Raw genomic sequence first — 16,457 nt, forward strand, 5'->3', positions numbered from 1 at the left:
CATGAAAGCCAATTCTTGCGAACATTCTGTCAGATGAAAATTTGGATTTAATTTGCAAAATGATATACCAGAAATACAATGCATTTTTATCTTCATTCTTTAGAAAAATCCCAATTACACCTCCATACTTCCTTTCAAAGTCATTTCCATTTTGATTGGATTTTAGACTACCCATTAGGTTTTCTTTATTGTGTTATCCAATTATAAAGATATGTGACAGACAGGCATAATGACTTACAGTATTTAAAAAAGGTAGTACTTCAAAAAGATTGCTATATGTTTCCATGGCTACAGGCGCTTGTTCCTCATCCATGTTGGTCTAAGAAAATATCCTAAATATAATGTTAGTTTAGCCTACTCATTGGTTTATTTAACACAAAATAAACTGCTGTAAGTGAATAAAAAATGGTTTTGGTTTTTGACCAGCTACACCACCAGGTGAAGAGAATCCACAATTACATTCTATACATTAAACAAAGTTATAGAAACCATCTAAGAGAATCTGCAGTAGACTTGCAAAACGTCAGTGCAATATATAAGCAGTAGCCCATCTATAAATTACATAAATCTTGCTAATCTTGCTGCAGGTTAGGCAAGATCTCTCAAAAGTTACATATAATGATAAATTATATGTATTAGGCTAGATAATTATGCACTTAACATTAAAAAAAAAAAAACTTTTGAAACTAGCTATTAGCTAAATCTGGTACAACACATCATCTCATTATTTTTGAGACTTATGTTTTGTTGTGCACTGTTCCTGTCTAAATAAACTTAAATACATTCATCTACTCAAGCTTTTATTTTAGGTATGTGTTACAAAAATATACCTAGAATAATTGTTAAGTAACAGAAGACAAACAATTTGGTGAAAGAATTAGTGTCTTTTTATTTCAATTAAAACAATATTTTGCACAGCAACACTTCTTTGAGAAGTTGTACATCTACTATTGGTTTCATGTCAGATGAGCACATGATGCATCATCCTGCACATTCAGCACATTGTTTGAGCGCTCACTCCAGTAAAAGAAGAGAGGTAGCCTACAACTGTCCAGCAAATCAGATGTAGTAATCATGACATTACACTGTGGAATTAAAGGTTTTTGAAGGCACAGTTCAGAACATTCTAAAGATTAGTATTGCTGTAATTATTGCTATGACATTACATTATATAATGTAAAGGCATAGTTGCAGGATCCATTCATTAGTGTAGTAAAATTACATTCAAAGACGCAGCTGGATTTTTCACATATCATAAGGCTGTTATTGATGTGAAAACAAGTTCCTCTAACAAAGCATTGATTCTCTTACTGCCTTTTTTTGCAATAGAACAAAACCACATTCATAATGCTCAAAACCTCACATTAATATTAGCAGATAATTTGTTTCATGATTCTGTATTACTACTTTAACTTGCATAAATATTTCAAATAAGTATGTGCACTTAGGAGTGGCATGGATATTTTACAATAGAAAAAAAGATTGTGCTCAAAGGGAATAACAAACAGTAGTGGACTATAAGACAACCTTGAATGTCTCTCCAAACTATATACAGTAAATAACCAACTAGCTGGTTGCCTTTATTTATTGCTGGTTTTCTAAATGATGCATCATTAAAGCAGAAATAGGCACAATGTACTTTAAGGACTGGAAGAATAGATGACTTTCTGTTGAGGTAAGTAAAACAGGGGAGGAATGTTAACTGTTGTCTGGTAAAACTACTTTTGGACACATACTCATGAAAAGGCCCAGCAAAGCAAACAAAAAATAAGACTTCAGTGTTGGATGGAAAATTAATATTGGATTGGACATGAACTTTCATCCCAACTATGAACACTTGTACCATGAACAATCTTAATCTTCACTCACTTGATGAGGTTTTTGATTAAGTCATAATTCATGGTCAGCACTCAGAAAAATAGTCATAAAAAAATATCATGCAGGTGAAATAATTAACTGCAAATATATTCCTACAAACTAACTTAAGAGAGAAATGCTACATTTCAGAACTCAAGATGGTGCAAGACTTTGGAATGGTCGTACAAGGTATATGATCAATAGACAGCAATAAATTTCAACAAAGCCCAGTGTAGAGTAGCCAAAGGGCAGACAATAATTCCTGTTATTCTCTGCATCATCAGTATATTAAATAAAGCTCAAATCATCTTTCATTGAGTATGTAAATCAAGATGTTGAATAATATTATTATGAAGCAAGTGATTTGAAAGCAAATTCCAGTACCTTAGTGTCAAAATAATTTCAGATGCTCATCTAAATAATTATACTTGTTTGTCATAAAGTTACTTACAATTTATTAATGATGTCAGAGACAATTTTCCAGCATTCTCAAACAAACAAATTTGACTCTGACTCCATATGGAAACTGAAAAAGTGCATAATGCTCTAAGGAAATAAGACCTTCATAGAGATTGTGTTTCTCAATACACAGTGACAAAAGCACCCAAGAAACTGGGTGCTTGAGTGTAGCTTTCTTGTCCCAGCCCCCGTTACCTTACACTGGCTTGCCAGAGCTAAGGGACAGCAGGATACCGGGTTGCTCCTCTATGACACGGACCAGCAGGTTATCTATGTACTCCTCCAGCTCAACGATCTTGGCGTCCTTCTTGGACAGCTCAGTTTGCTGCTTCACCACTAGTGTGATCAACTCTTCCTGCGTCAGCTGAGTGTATGGTCCGCTTTCCACCGAGTTTGCCGCCTAAGGAGAATGAAGAATGTGAATGCAAGCACTCCAATTAAAAAGTTTGTTGAATCGCTGAGGGTTCATTGGCTTGTCCCCGGAAAGAACACATGAGAACACCGTAGTCCCCTTTTCTGAGGTTCTTGGTAGAATTTGCACAATACAAAAATAGGAAATATGTTCTGAGTGGGTTGCCATTTACCACATAGATTTCAGAGCTGAAAAATCATCCACTTTAATTAAAAGGTGAAAATCGTAACTAATGACATTAAATATTTTCATGAACCTAGTATTTCAATTCCAGTAAAAGTTTAACTCACTAAAAAGGGCACTATCTATATCTTTGTGTATAATGTAGTTATATTATAGGGTGATGAGGGATATTATATAACCCTCACGACCTGTACTTTCTTGCCACCCATTAATGAACCACACATTCCACATCAATAGGCTCTATCCTGCAGGAAAAAGCAATTAAGATACTCAGAATGGGTCTGATGTCACATTTGAGCAAGAAAGCTTTTTTTATGGCCTAACTGCATCATTCATGTCAACATGGCGGTACCTTCGTCTTCACTGCTGTGCTGTCATGGATCTTTATCTCTCTCACAGCAGGGGTGCTAGTGGGATGTTGGCTCTCAACTGAGCTCAAGGGCTTCACAGGATGAGGCCTGTAAAGAGATTGCATACACAGCTTATTATTATCATGCCCTCAAAGAGATTACATATATTACTGCATGCAAGTACAACACTACAACTGATGGGCACAGAAACTTCACTGAACATAACAAAAAGATTTATTAACTAACATAGTGTAAGAAGGAGAAAAAGAGGATGAGACAAATTAATCTGGTGCTTCCAGCTATTTCAGAAGGGCTGCCTTCCTTTTTCCTTCCACACTATGATCCAGATGCAATATTCAGAATCAAACTCAATTTGAAGAGAGGTGCCGAGAAACCACAAGCCTTCCAAAGTAGAACAACCCAGGTAAATCCCAACACTCTGTTTGCCTCCCCATACAGACATGATGCAACAGCCATATGCCTGTTTAGATAATCAGGGATAACAGTCTCATTCTGCAAATGCATACTTCAAAAGTGGCCTGTTCAATCTCACCTGCGTGGAACTGAGGCCACCCCACCTCCATTGCTATTCTGTGCATTGACAGGCTGTACCTCAGAGGGTGAGACCCAGGCTCGCAAAAGAGGCTTTCCCCCAGACAAACCTCCTGCCTGGGAAGCTGACTCCTCCATAACTACCTCTGGGGTAGTCAAAATAGAGGACATAGGGGAAGAGGATGGTGCGATGAAAGGATCAGCTCCAAATGGATCCTCTTTAAACTGAGTTTCCATCTTTTCTCCTCCATTAAAACGTCTTTGTGTTTTCACCTTGGCTTGAGGTTGGAGTGGAAAGGAAGCACTGGTAATAGACTCAGTCACAGCTTCTTTGGGTGAGATGTCTTGATTAGCTTTGGTGGCGGTTGTTTCTAATTTAGGTACGGGTTCTTGTTGAGGCTTGGTTTCTTTGTTATCCGAGTGAACCAGAGACGGAAGCATCTGCTTTCCTCTCTGTGAATTCCTTCTTTGGAAAGCAGGACTGTGTTGATTTGAGTCAGTATCTTTTTTTCTGTGCTCAGGGTGTTTGTCTGACTCGCTGCCAGAAAAACTAGAGAAGGGATCTGTTGGATTGTCTGGAGTAAAAAGTTTATCAAGATCATCTGCTGTCATTCCTTGATCTTCGAGTTTCTGCTCTTTCTGTACTTTGCCAGTAAAAAGGTCATCTACACCTTGGTTCTGCTCCAGTTGTGCCCATGGATCTTTGGAAATAAGCTCAGCAGTAGGGAATGGGTCAAACTCTGCAAACGTCTCATTTGCAACCCTGATGTTCTTGTCCATGTTGTTCACATCTGAATTGGATACTGTTTGGTTGTTGATATTCATATTTTTGGCAGAAACTACTGATGTTGCATCAGGATCTTCTCGCTTCATTGGTTCTTTGCTACCAACCTTTTGTCTGGGTTTGGCTGTGGGTGTTTCTTTGGCCATGGTGACTTGCACTTCTTTTTGGTCATCTGATGGTGTATCCCAACCTGTCTGTCTAGTTGCTCTGGGCACTTCTGTTGGCAGCATATATTTGTGATCAGTAGCTGCAGGTGGTGGGTGCAGCACCTTCTTTACTCCATCCCTGGACATCACTGATCGAACTTCTCTGCTTGAAGTGTTGGTGTTTATAGACCCTGGGACTGCAGGGGGATTTGGCCTCTCTACAGATGGATGAGCCTGTGCAATGTTCTGGCTTTTATTTTGGTTGGAATCTGCTACTGATCTAGGGTGTGTAGCAGTTACTGGTTTAGGAGGAGGGGGCGCTGCTAGCTTTTTTAATGAGACAGGTTTGGCCTCTTGCTGTGTCTGATGATGGCGTATAGCAGACCTCTCCTGTGTGAGTGAGGATCTAGGACTGGGCACATGTTCCTCTGGGCCATCCACACTCATCTCTTGGCTATGAAAGTCAGGTGGGTATTCCCTCTGTTTCTGATTCACCTCAGCAATGATATGGTCCCATCGAGTATGCCCTTGTACTCCATGTCTCCTCTGTGGGAACAGGGTCTCATAATCAGGAAGAGGTAGAGCTGGTCTTTTGCCATTCTGTGATCCATCTGCCTCAACATATCCAGGGTTCTCAATCTCTCTGATAGGGACAAGATTACCTCCTGGAGCATAGGTGCTCCTTGAGGCTGGTTGCATCTGTGTGGATACACCAGTGTGGGCTCCATGTACACCAGGTGGCACGGGGGCTCTTCGCTTCTTCTCAGACATGGCGGGGGAAGATCCCACGGAGGATAAATTCTCAGTGCTGCCACGGGGGGACTCAGAGGAGCTCTGCCTTATTTTGGGGGGAGCCAGGGATGAGTGAAGGTTGGAGAACATATCAGGGGACTCAGATGGGACACTAGAGAGGGTGGATTCAGAGGTGGCTGGGGAGGGAGGACACTGCTGACTATGGGTTTGACAGTCAGTGAGTTCAGGCTTCAGAGATTCAGCCAATCTGCCAAGGAGTGAAAACAAAGGCCTACAGGTCAGTGTGACCAAATCAACTCCAAATTGTGAACTTGACTTCCACCAATGTACAACCCATCACCAAATTAACCACCATCTCTCAGATCAACAAGTCAGTCAACAATAGTAGTTAATTCAAATAACAACCAAATATCAGATTAATATCTATCTCCTAACTCACCTATGTTAGCCCTGAGACAGTTCAGTATTTAGCCTATTAATACTAACAACTCTTTCCACAGGTTATAGAACAGAGAACTATGGCTGTGATCTGGGACAAAACCTGAAACAATGAAAAGGGAAAAACAATGAACTGGCATCTGACTTTGTGGACTTCAACTTTAAATTCTTAATTTCAGTGTAGTTCTCAGTTATGAATCAGAAAAGGTGGCCATAAAAATCACCACATTATTTGTCCATAAAATTGGTCTAACATTCATTGCCAACCTCCAGAATTTATCTCCTGATATTATCAAGTCTTGCTGTTACTGATTTCTATCTTTAGTTGAGACTTAGGCTACTCATATTCAGAAAGTTAGACTGTCCAAGATCAAAGGAATGTTATTTGCAATTTGGTGGATTTCTCTTTAATATAAAATTAAATTAGCATTGCCTGCATCCTCATTTTAAAACTGCTGATAGGCCTAGTCAAAGAATCCAAGAATTCAGCAGGTATCAATCAACCCACAATAAAAAACATGTGATATGAATTCTTTGTAAACATAATGATTGGGTAATTAAACCTGATAAAACCTTAATGGAACAAATTAATGGAGTAACATGGTATCTGGGAACATAATCGGTTCTACCTAGGCTACCTGCCTATGCCATAGAACTTTGTCTTCTTACTACAAACACAACATAACTGAAAACCACTTCCAATCTAATCTGATATGTCAGTAACAGCAATATATACCACTTACATACTCGTTAGCTCCAACCCAACACCAGAAATTAACAACATATTACACCAAAATGATCCAAACAACTTTAGTCCTAGCCTAGCAAACACTCTCCAACATAAGGACTATCATAACATCAATAAAAAGAACAAACTACATTTAACAGTGGAAAACATGATCCCCTCACCATTATAATCCAGTTATAAAAATTGGTCCAAAATAAACTATAAAAAAACAAAAAAAAACAAACAAAAAAAAAAAAACACCAGCTCCCAAGACATCCAAATACAAAGTCACACTGTGGGTTAGTCACACTTTGTGAGCTCATTCCACAACCTGCTCTACACCATACCATCCTCACAAACATGACACACCCAGATTCTACGACAGAAACCAATCAGCACAACGACTAAACTGGTCGAGCAGGTCCATGATTTTAAGCAGTAATCCAAGATGGTCACAATGTTAAGTCAAGGTGAACAAAGAGACGACAGAAAGTTTCATAATGCCCATTTCCAGTTGGTTTCAACTCAACAGACATGGTGTAGTGGAAAGAAGCTCAGTTAATCCTAAACCTGTGTTTCCCAATCCTGGTAATCCTAACTAAACATATGCATTTCTAAATGACATTTGCTTCTTACTGTACCCTGGATAACAAAGAAGAGGAAAACTGAATCAATCTGAACTTTATATCGGCACTTTGACACACAGCAAGTTGTAACATTGTTATAAGTGGTAGGCCTATGCTTTTTGGCAGAACAAAAATACATATAAGACCAAAAGGACTAGAGTATGCAAGGGACTATCATAGGGCTAAATCAAATTTACATTAGGGTACAAGCCTTGCTGACATTGAGGTCACCAATTCAGCACACTATTCAAAATCCAATTAGGAGTGTCCAAGAATATGGTGACTACAAGCAGCCAATAGCGCCCCCAGTGTCATAATACTGATATGACATTATAGTATTTGTCCTAAATGAACAATTATTAGACTAGAGAAAACTTTTAAGACTATATAATGCTACCAAATGAAAAGGAGACCCACCTTGGTTTCACTGCAGACACTTTTGCAGTACGGTTGAGGAAGACCATGGCAGAGGGGGTTTGCGGGTTGCGGATGGGTTTCTGGTGATCCACTGGGTTCTCATCAGTAGAGTTTTGGGGATCTGAGCTGAGGGGAATCTCCTCAAATGGGTTGGTGGAATGGTGGGAGTTAGGTACCTCCACATCTCTTGAGACATGGCGAGGGGCTGGTTTGGGTAGCTCCTCTGTAGTGCCACTCTGTTGCTGCACCTCCTCCTTTTTCTCCTCCTTCTTTCTGATCATTCCAAACAGAGAGGACAGCCTGTCGCTCATGGAGGCCTCCTCCTGTCTTTTCTGCTCCTCAGCTCTTTGCGCTTCCTCCTGCTGTCTCTGTTGCTCCTCTATTCTGTGACGCTCCTCTTCAAGCCTCTGATTCTCCGCTGCTTCCAACATCCTGCGTTCTTCCTCTTGTTTTCTTCTGTCTTCCTCCTCTTCCCTAAGTTTCTTCCTCCTTGCTTCATCCTCAAGGAAGCGTCTCTTCCTGTCCTGCTCCTCCTGGTATTTGCGTTGCTCTTCCTCCTGCAGTCTCTTGGCCTCTGCTCTACATTTCTCCTCTTCCTCTAGCCTCTTCGCCTCTGCTCTGCGTTTCTCTTCTGCCTGCCTTCTCTCTTCCTCCTCTTGATGGCGCTGTTGCTCCAGCACAGCTCTGTCAGTAGACTCACGGCTGTAGGAAGGGATAGACAGGCCTTTGAGGGAATCTGCAGAAACATCAGAGTTGTGTCTGCGGACGTCCTCCACAGATCCCTGGCCTGAGCTGTTCAGGCTGAGCGTAGACCCACTCTTGGGCTCGGCCTCCTCTGCATACACATGGCTGCCGTTGATGCACAGGTTGTTCACGTCACTAGCGCTCTGCTTGGAGCGACCCAGTAAGGAGAAAGGACCTTGCGACACCTTGCTGTCATTGCTGCCTGTTCGCTTGTGGCCCAGGAATTTGAATTTCTTCTTAACTGTGAGAAGAGAGACGGTGAAATATGATGTCATTGTTTACATGTCAAACACCATTATTCACATTGCACTGCTCAGCAGAGGAAAGACAAATGAGTCAACATATAGACAGGTGGCTTCAACATACAGTATAGAAAGGTGGTTCACGTTACCTTCAGGAGAGTCCACATTGAGGCCGGAAGAGCGGCTGCCACTGAGGGATGAATTCTTCTCAGGCAGAGTGCCCAGGGTAGACATGGACTGAGAGATGTTACGCTGCAGGTTTGATTTGGGAGCAAAGAGGGTTTTGAGCTTGGACTTCTTTTTGATCCCTGGAGATTGACTGAGCGACTTTGCATCGCCCTCTCCCTCACTGTCAGTCAAGACCTGGCTGACGGACGGCACGATAGCTGAGGCTGAATCAGAGAAGCCATCCTTTCTCTTCCCACGGACTTTGTCTTTCAGCTTAGAGATGCGGGAGCGTGGTTTCTCCTGCATGGAAAGGTCAAACATGCTAGCTGACATGTTGTTTCTCATGAACTGGATATCTAGCAGCACCTCTCCTCGGGCCTTGTCCTCCTTTCCAGTCTTATCCACCAGCTTGAACCAGCTACAAAATGACAGAGAGAATCCAATGTTAAAATTATAGGAATTTTAGTAGAATCAATTCTAGGCCTTTTTTTAATCAAACTTAGATACCTTGGTGTTCAATTAACCAAAATTAGGCTGACATTTTAGGTCAGGTTTGCCAAATACTCTAATACTCCCAAATGGAGCCTAAACCTTTTACAGCTTGTGAATAAATAAAAAGCTTGTATTTAGCTGTTATGTGTTGTTAGTCCTTTAACAGCCCTGTCAATCAATTTTAGAATGAAAACATGCCTCCCATCCATGTTTTGGTTTTGACAGGGAGGCTACCCTTTTACAATTTGATTATGGATTGGGCCTATAAAACCCCATGTAAATAATGTCCTGCATGGAAAATGAGGTTAAATGTGAGTTTAATATAACATAAATAACTCTTGATTCCTGGTAGCTCTGACTTTAAATGCTCTGGTGAAGTACAAACAGGGATAACAAATCTGTTGGTGAAGTGATTGTCTGCAGCGTCTCTGTAGACCTGAGACTGATTCGTGTCATTAACTAGTGTACAGCTTGTTCCAGTAAGCTTTGGGAGTAGCATGCCACCAGAGATAAAGCATAACAATTATGCTTTGTTGAGCCTCCCTCTTCATGTCCTCTCTGTCAAACACAATCAGCGTTTATTCTCTACAAGGGAAAGGTAGGAGTGTTCTGGACGGCCCTTTCTACAATTATGTCAATACAATCAATTAGAGGTGTTACACACATACGCTTTGAGCTTATGTAATTACAGCCTTGCTATAATTAGCCTAGATGTTCTAATACTGTAGCAGACAGGAGTGTCCAGTATGGCAAGCCTGTCCTCTTTTCAACTCTTTTGTTTGTAAGTATGGTCTAGCCTTCCAACTGATCAGCTAAAAGGTCAATGTGCAAATTCCTCTTTGATGATGTCATTCGACTACTATACACTGAAGGTTCAATGGAAGTTTGCAAGTGACAAACCAAGATGTACTGGTAATATCTGTCACTGGACTTAGAGACATTATAACACAGTTGTCTGGTTAATGCCAGGAAAAAACACTATGTGTAGTTCATTTGGAGTTCATTACTACAGCATCAACTTTAGTATCATGAGACAAAAATCCAGACAGGATCTAGTGGGGAGAACAGTCAGGAAACATGCATGGGAGTAAACCAACATTCCACGAAGCCTTTCAGACATGTAGGGAGGCGCTTTAAGAGATGTAATGAAAGTTGCACTGAGCCTAATTCAAACATTCCTCATCTCCCACCCAAAATGCAGCATGCCAAGTCAAACAATTGCTAACTTAGGCTAACAGAGAGCACAAATACAAATCAAAAAATTGCTTGTTACTCCTCTAGTTCGCCTACGCCAGTTAGGGCATGGACCTCAGTTCACTGCAAGGGGACAATGCATAGTTACAGTGTACAAATGTTTGTCAGGGTGTTCAGGTTATGTTGTGTTTGTATAGAAATACTAAACCGTGCCCCTGATAAATGCTCTAGCTGGTCCTGCTGGACAGGTTCTCTCAGTAAAGGAAAGTGTTAAGGGCACTTCCCTTTGAAGTCTAATGATTAACACCAGAGCCTGCATTCATCCTGCGAATGGATTCAGTCAAAATAAAGAGGTGTCAAAATATTCCATGATATTATGTAGCCTATGTAGTATGTTGTGTTCAAGAAAGACCAAATAATGTTTCATGAAAAAATACTCTTAATGCCACTGTACGTAGGTTTTATAAATTGACACTGTTTGAATCTAACCTCCATGGTGGGTGAGCATAAATGAGTTAAAAATAATAGGTAAAAGATAAGAGATAAAAGGATCTCATCTGATCAAAAGAGGCAAACTCTGGAGCAGGAGGGCTTCACTCCGTGTTGCTACTGGCTCGTGGGTAGTGGAGGGACGGGAGAGGGGACTAAAGTGTATTTATCTTCGTTTTCTTTCAAACATGCACTACCGTGGCTTTAAAAAAAAGCTGCTGCTTTTTTCCCCCTATTAATTCTATCTATTGATTCATGGCTTATTCATAAGTATAATTAATAGCAACATTTCCCTTACGGCTATTATTTTAAGCTTTTAATGCTGTCAAATAAAGAGAAAATAATGTTAATATTCTCTGCTGGTTGACTAGGGGATGGGATTAGAGGGCAGGTTCACAAAACTTTTACTTGAAGCCACCCAATATCAGTGCTCACAGGCATTAATGAATAGTTTATCAAAAGAATCTTGAAACTGTGTTGTTTATTGATTAAGACAACAAAAATGTTCTCTGAAAAAACTGAAATGTGTGGTCCAATAACCCAATTTCATGCTGAATATCCCGAGCTCCATTGTATTAGAGAGGACAAAAGAGCTCCCTCAGGAAAAGCCTAGTCTTCAGTGTCAGACCCTGTATCAGCACAACAGTGAAGCAGGACAGTAATCTAACACCGCGTGCTTCAAGGCGAAAACAGCAACATCCAATACCTGTCTTGTATAATGAGACTAAAAGGAGAGAGAGTAGGCCAGGCAAGGTGAGTGAAGGGGACAAGATATGGAATGGAAAGTGCACAGAGTGAACTTTGTCATGAAAGTGTAAAAACTTACTGAGTAAACACGAGATAAGATTTCAGATATGACGGTACAATAACCATGTGAATGAGGTAATTATATTACTGCCCTTGGTTGAGTGATACTGAGAACTCACAACCACCACCTTCTCCTTCTCCCTCAGCCTCAGCCTTTACCAAAGGAGACATCAAAAACAAGACGCCACTTTGGGAAGGGTTTACTATTGTTACAGTAGCCAAGGCCTAAATTAACACGTCATTTATTTTTACATTTTGGCAGCAAGCAGCCTACCTTACATAAGAGGGTGTGTATATCACAGCTAAACAGTAATATTTTGATTCTTGTCACACCCACATTACACTTATGCTATGTCAACCAGTGGATGTCATCCTGACTCATGACACTCACTTGCGTGAGTAAAACCTATTATAAGTAACTCTGGAAAGATGTGCGGGTTTAACGCCAGCAATGTGAGAAAATGATCTGCCTCCATCAGCCAGCCAGCAAGGGCAGAGATGGGCTTCACACTGACGTATGAAGTGGAATTCAAAAGTGGCTAGAGAAGTATCAGCTCAGTGAAAAGTACCAGGCGACAGTTAGGGACGGTCTACAGGAGATACAGAGCAGAGGAAGTAATGGGATTCAAAGTAATCAGATCGTTCCGTAGTTTCTGTTTTTCCTCTCAGGCACTGATAAGGGAAGGGGGGAGGGAGGGAGGGAGAGGGAGAGGGAGAGAGAGAGAGAGAGAGAGAGAGAGAGAGAGAGAGAGAGAGAGAGAGAGAGAGAGAGAGAGAGAGAGAGGTTAAAAGAGAGAGAGAGAGAGAGAGAGAGAGAGAGAGAGAGAGAGGTTAAAGGCGAGAGAGAGAGATAGAGAGAGAGGTTAAAAGAGAGAGAGAGAGAGAGAGAGAGTTTAGCTTAAACTAATTTAATAAATACTCCTTTGATTACAAAAATTTAGATTAGACAATTTTAGTGGAAAGACAAATACTTTACTTGTTTAAAAAAATGGATGCTCTGTAGCAATCTTTCAACACTTGACTGGTTTACATTGATTATGGCATTATAACCTGTTGCTGTGCTTTCAATATTTAAATTATCAGTAAATAAGTAAGCCAAATAGGCAGCTAAAATGTGGCAACTTTGCATTCAAATTTATGGATTATGGATGCCAAAATATTCAAAGACGGATCAGTTTTATCCATTATTCATTTGTTTAGCCTATTTATTATGCACAATTTGGTTCTGTCTGGCAATAGCTATGTAGGCCTAAATATCAACAAAACTTTGCCACTGCTAGTGCTAAAGGAATGGGAATCATACGGGCATCTGTGATCTTTCATATTTTGGACAAAATCAAAATCACCATCTGATTATCATATGAACAAAAACCACAGCATTGTTAGTGGCTTCTTAGAGGAAACGCTTACAAAAATGTGAAGTAGCCTACATTTAGAGGCAACATGAAATTCTATGTGAAAGTGAGACCAGGTCTACATAAAAGTGACAAGCATGAAAACATGACTGCAGTGAACAGTCACAAGTCACACGTCACGGGGCAAAAGAAACATGATGGAGGAGGACACTGAACAGCATGCATATTGCAAAGGTTATGACTAAGGTTAAACAAAACACAAAAAGCTACATATTCCAAAGAAAAAACATGTTTCTGCTTCTGTCTGAAAGGTAGAAAGTAATGATGAGAAAACTGGAAACCTTTCAAACATGTTAGAGCTATATTTGACAAGCCAGTCACAATAACATTAGGGCTGGTTTCGTAGTTATTGCTTTGAGGGGTTCTGCTGCTTTTAGCCTCCGTAGTGCAGCTCTGCGTGGGCCTGACCTCTACTCCCTAGCGTCAAATACACAGAGCATCAGGAAAAATGAGTTTCAGTCTTTTCAATACAGTGTGGGCTACTATGAGATGTGCTAAATCGCTCATTGTTCTGTTTTTGTTTGGAATTTCCACAGTCACACAAGTGACTTCACTTCCTTTTGCCTCTTGACTCATACCATAATCCGTTGTTGCTCTCTTTACAGTAATTCCTCTATTATAGTTGTGTCGGCCCAAAACAATATTAGGCTAGGCAAGAATACATTTGCCAAACTGACAGGTCAGATGTAGTGGAGGGCAAACCCACCTGAACATGCAACTGGAGACTCTAAATTGCCCTAGGTGTGAATGTGAGCGTGAGTGTGTTTGATGTAGTATAGTAATACGTGTATGGTATATGACATGTAGGCCTATATGATGTAGTATGATGTATATGTAGTATGTATATGATGTAGTATATAATGATGTAGGTATATTTGAGACATGCTTGTGATAAAGGGCTATATAAATAAACTTGACTTAAACTCGGTATTTCCACCTTTTTATTTGAGGAATAGATTTTACCAGATATTTTAGGTTGACTAAAACTTGATGATGTAAATTCATAGTATACATCATAGTAAGTGGTATCAAGTTTAGTTATTAGTCTCTCAAGGAAAAAACATAAATTAGGCGTAACGCTTTTCTGAAAATATAACTGATATCGGTGGATGTTACACCATGCCAAAAGTGGTTCTTGTGTTGAAATCTGTGTTGCTGCTGTGTGACTCAACCCCAAAACCCACTGAATACCAGACTTGAATGAATTAGCAGAATAATTCTTCTAATTCTCCATGCCAGCTGAAGTCAATGGCAGTTCCAGTCTCACCATCACACAAAAACCTTTAAAAAGTAGATATGCTAAAACTGAGACTCAACAGAGTTTTACTGGCTTGATAGCCTGTCCATTTTGAAACTTGAATTGATATTGTATAGGTGCAGCATTAGGCCAATGGGGCTGTCCCATAGACTGTAAATAGGCCGCCATTCATTTTCTGAGACACTTTTCTGTAACGCTCTGATACTAGGATTATATTGAACAGTAGGCCTATATTTCAAAAGTTTAAGTTGAACAGTTTCACATTTGAATCAAGCCCTTGGAGTCAAGAACAAGCAAATTATATAAGTTAGTGGTAGAGGTGTGAGCCACAGCTTGTGTAATATGTAAGTTATCCAAGGAGCCTGTAATAAATTTTACATGTTGCTGAGCCAAGGACACTAACTAATACATGTTTTACACCAAAGGCTAACACAGCAGAGACACTTACTCTGTCTTTTTGCGAGAGCTGTTGTCGTGAAGATCCAGTAGGTTAATTACAGCTTGCCCCAGGAACTTGTCAAGTCCCACCTGGGCTCGATGCATGGCTATGATATAGAGTGTACAGCGCTCAGCATTGCTGGGGTGGAACAGCGGCAGGTCAAACGATGCCTCTTCTTTCCACACTGGAGCGACACACTTCTCGGACACAGAGGTGGAAAACTTGTCTTTGGCCACCTGGATGATCGCATAGGCGTCGTTGGTGCCATTCTTCCCCTTGATGCGCAGATTCCGAGCTTGATGCACCGTTACCTGTATACTTGTAGGAAACCACTGCTGGCTTTGCTCAGCCAAAGACATCGTCAAAAGCCCGTTAAGCTTCACCAAAAGTTAATCCGAATTATCTTACAAAAATAGCTTGCTGTTTGTTAACCTTTTCCTTAACTTTGTTGTCACCTTCGGCGTCCTCGGTGGCTGTACCTAGCTTGATTTCAGATCAGGAAGCGCGGTGGCTACTAGTACTGCTCAGGTTGGTGTCGTAATACTTCACACTCCCCTTCGTAACGCTATCTCCGAGCCTCAAATAAAGGCACTTAAATAACGTATTTAGCTAGTTCTAGCCAATGTAGCGCAATCAAGACATCATTGTGGTGCGATTAACGCCTTTAAAAGGCTTTCTTAGACCACTGTTTTGTTGTTTTCCCACCGCTATGTTGAAGAACAGTCCACTTCCCTGATGTTATGAGTTCCCACCCATACTCTACCTAGTGCTGTCTGATTGGCTAATATTTATGTCAAGAACTTAAAGTCCGTTCATGATTGGATGGTGAAGGTATAGGGCGTTGCGAAATCGGGGACCGTTAACTATTAACATGAGCCACCGATCAGGAATCAGTTTACCTGCCCAGAAGCCACAATCAAGTTATAGAGGGGCAACAAATAACACTGTTCTGAGGCCAATACAGCCTAAATAGCATCAGGTGGGTATGCAGATCATGTCCAGACAGATTTTTTCTTTCCACTTTATTTTGCATGTGGATTTGTAAGGCACAGTCTGAGTTGCTTGAAAAATATATTAGGCTACAGAACTAAAAAAAAAAAAAAAGTCAAAATATCTCATAGACTGTGTCACCTGCCACACACTAAAATATAAATAGGCCAATAGGCTATAGACATACACATTTCAAAATCTCCCTTTTCATATCAAGATGACAGTTTGACACTAAAAACGAATGTCTGTCAAGGAATAGTTGATGATATGAAGCTACGGTGATAGTGATGTTTGTCTGAGGGAGATGGGGGTTTAAACAGTATGTTCAGGTTATGGCCGATTAAATTATGGCAGATGACCCAGCAGTAAGTGAATCCATGAATGCTCTAAGCCATCCGGGCCCAGCTAGGATTACATAATGTTATCTCTCCTTTATGGCTGACTAAGATCTTTCTATGTAAGGCCCTGGTTCTGGCCACCAAGCCACTCTCTAGGTAAGTGTCATTGGATATCAG

The 16,457-nt window shown here is 40.6% G+C and overlaps 1 protein-coding gene across 2 annotated transcripts; it reads right to left on the reverse strand.

Annotated features, from left to right (window-relative positions):
- Positions 1–864: 864 nt before the first annotated feature.
- On the reverse strand, positions 865–15,691 carry rab11fip1a (RAB11 family interacting protein 1 (class I) a). 2 transcript variants are annotated; one of them, XM_071924075.2, is made up of 6 exons: positions 14,962–15,691; positions 8,840–9,276; positions 7,705–8,689; positions 3,815–5,743; positions 3,264–3,369; positions 865–2,716 (listed from the first exon to the last, which is right to left on the reverse strand). In XM_071924075.2, exons 1-6 carry the CDS (start codon positions 15,309–15,311, stop codon positions 2,513–2,515), a joined length of 4,011 nt encoding a protein of 1,336 aa, XP_071780176.2. In that variant the 5' UTR covers positions 15,312–15,691; the 3' UTR covers positions 865–2,512. The 2 variants fall into 2 exon arrangements, with proteins under 2 accessions (XP_071780176.2, XP_071780185.1); XM_071924084.2 differs by lacking the exon at positions 3,815–5,743.
- Between the last annotated feature and the right edge of the window lie 766 nt (positions 15,692–16,457).

Source organism: Centroberyx gerrardi, chromosome 8 (assembly GCF_048128805.1).
Source record: "Centroberyx gerrardi isolate f3 chromosome 8, fCenGer3.hap1.cur.20231027, whole genome shotgun sequence".
Classification (NCBI taxonomy): Eukaryota; Metazoa; Chordata; class Actinopteri; order Beryciformes; family Berycidae; genus Centroberyx; species Centroberyx gerrardi.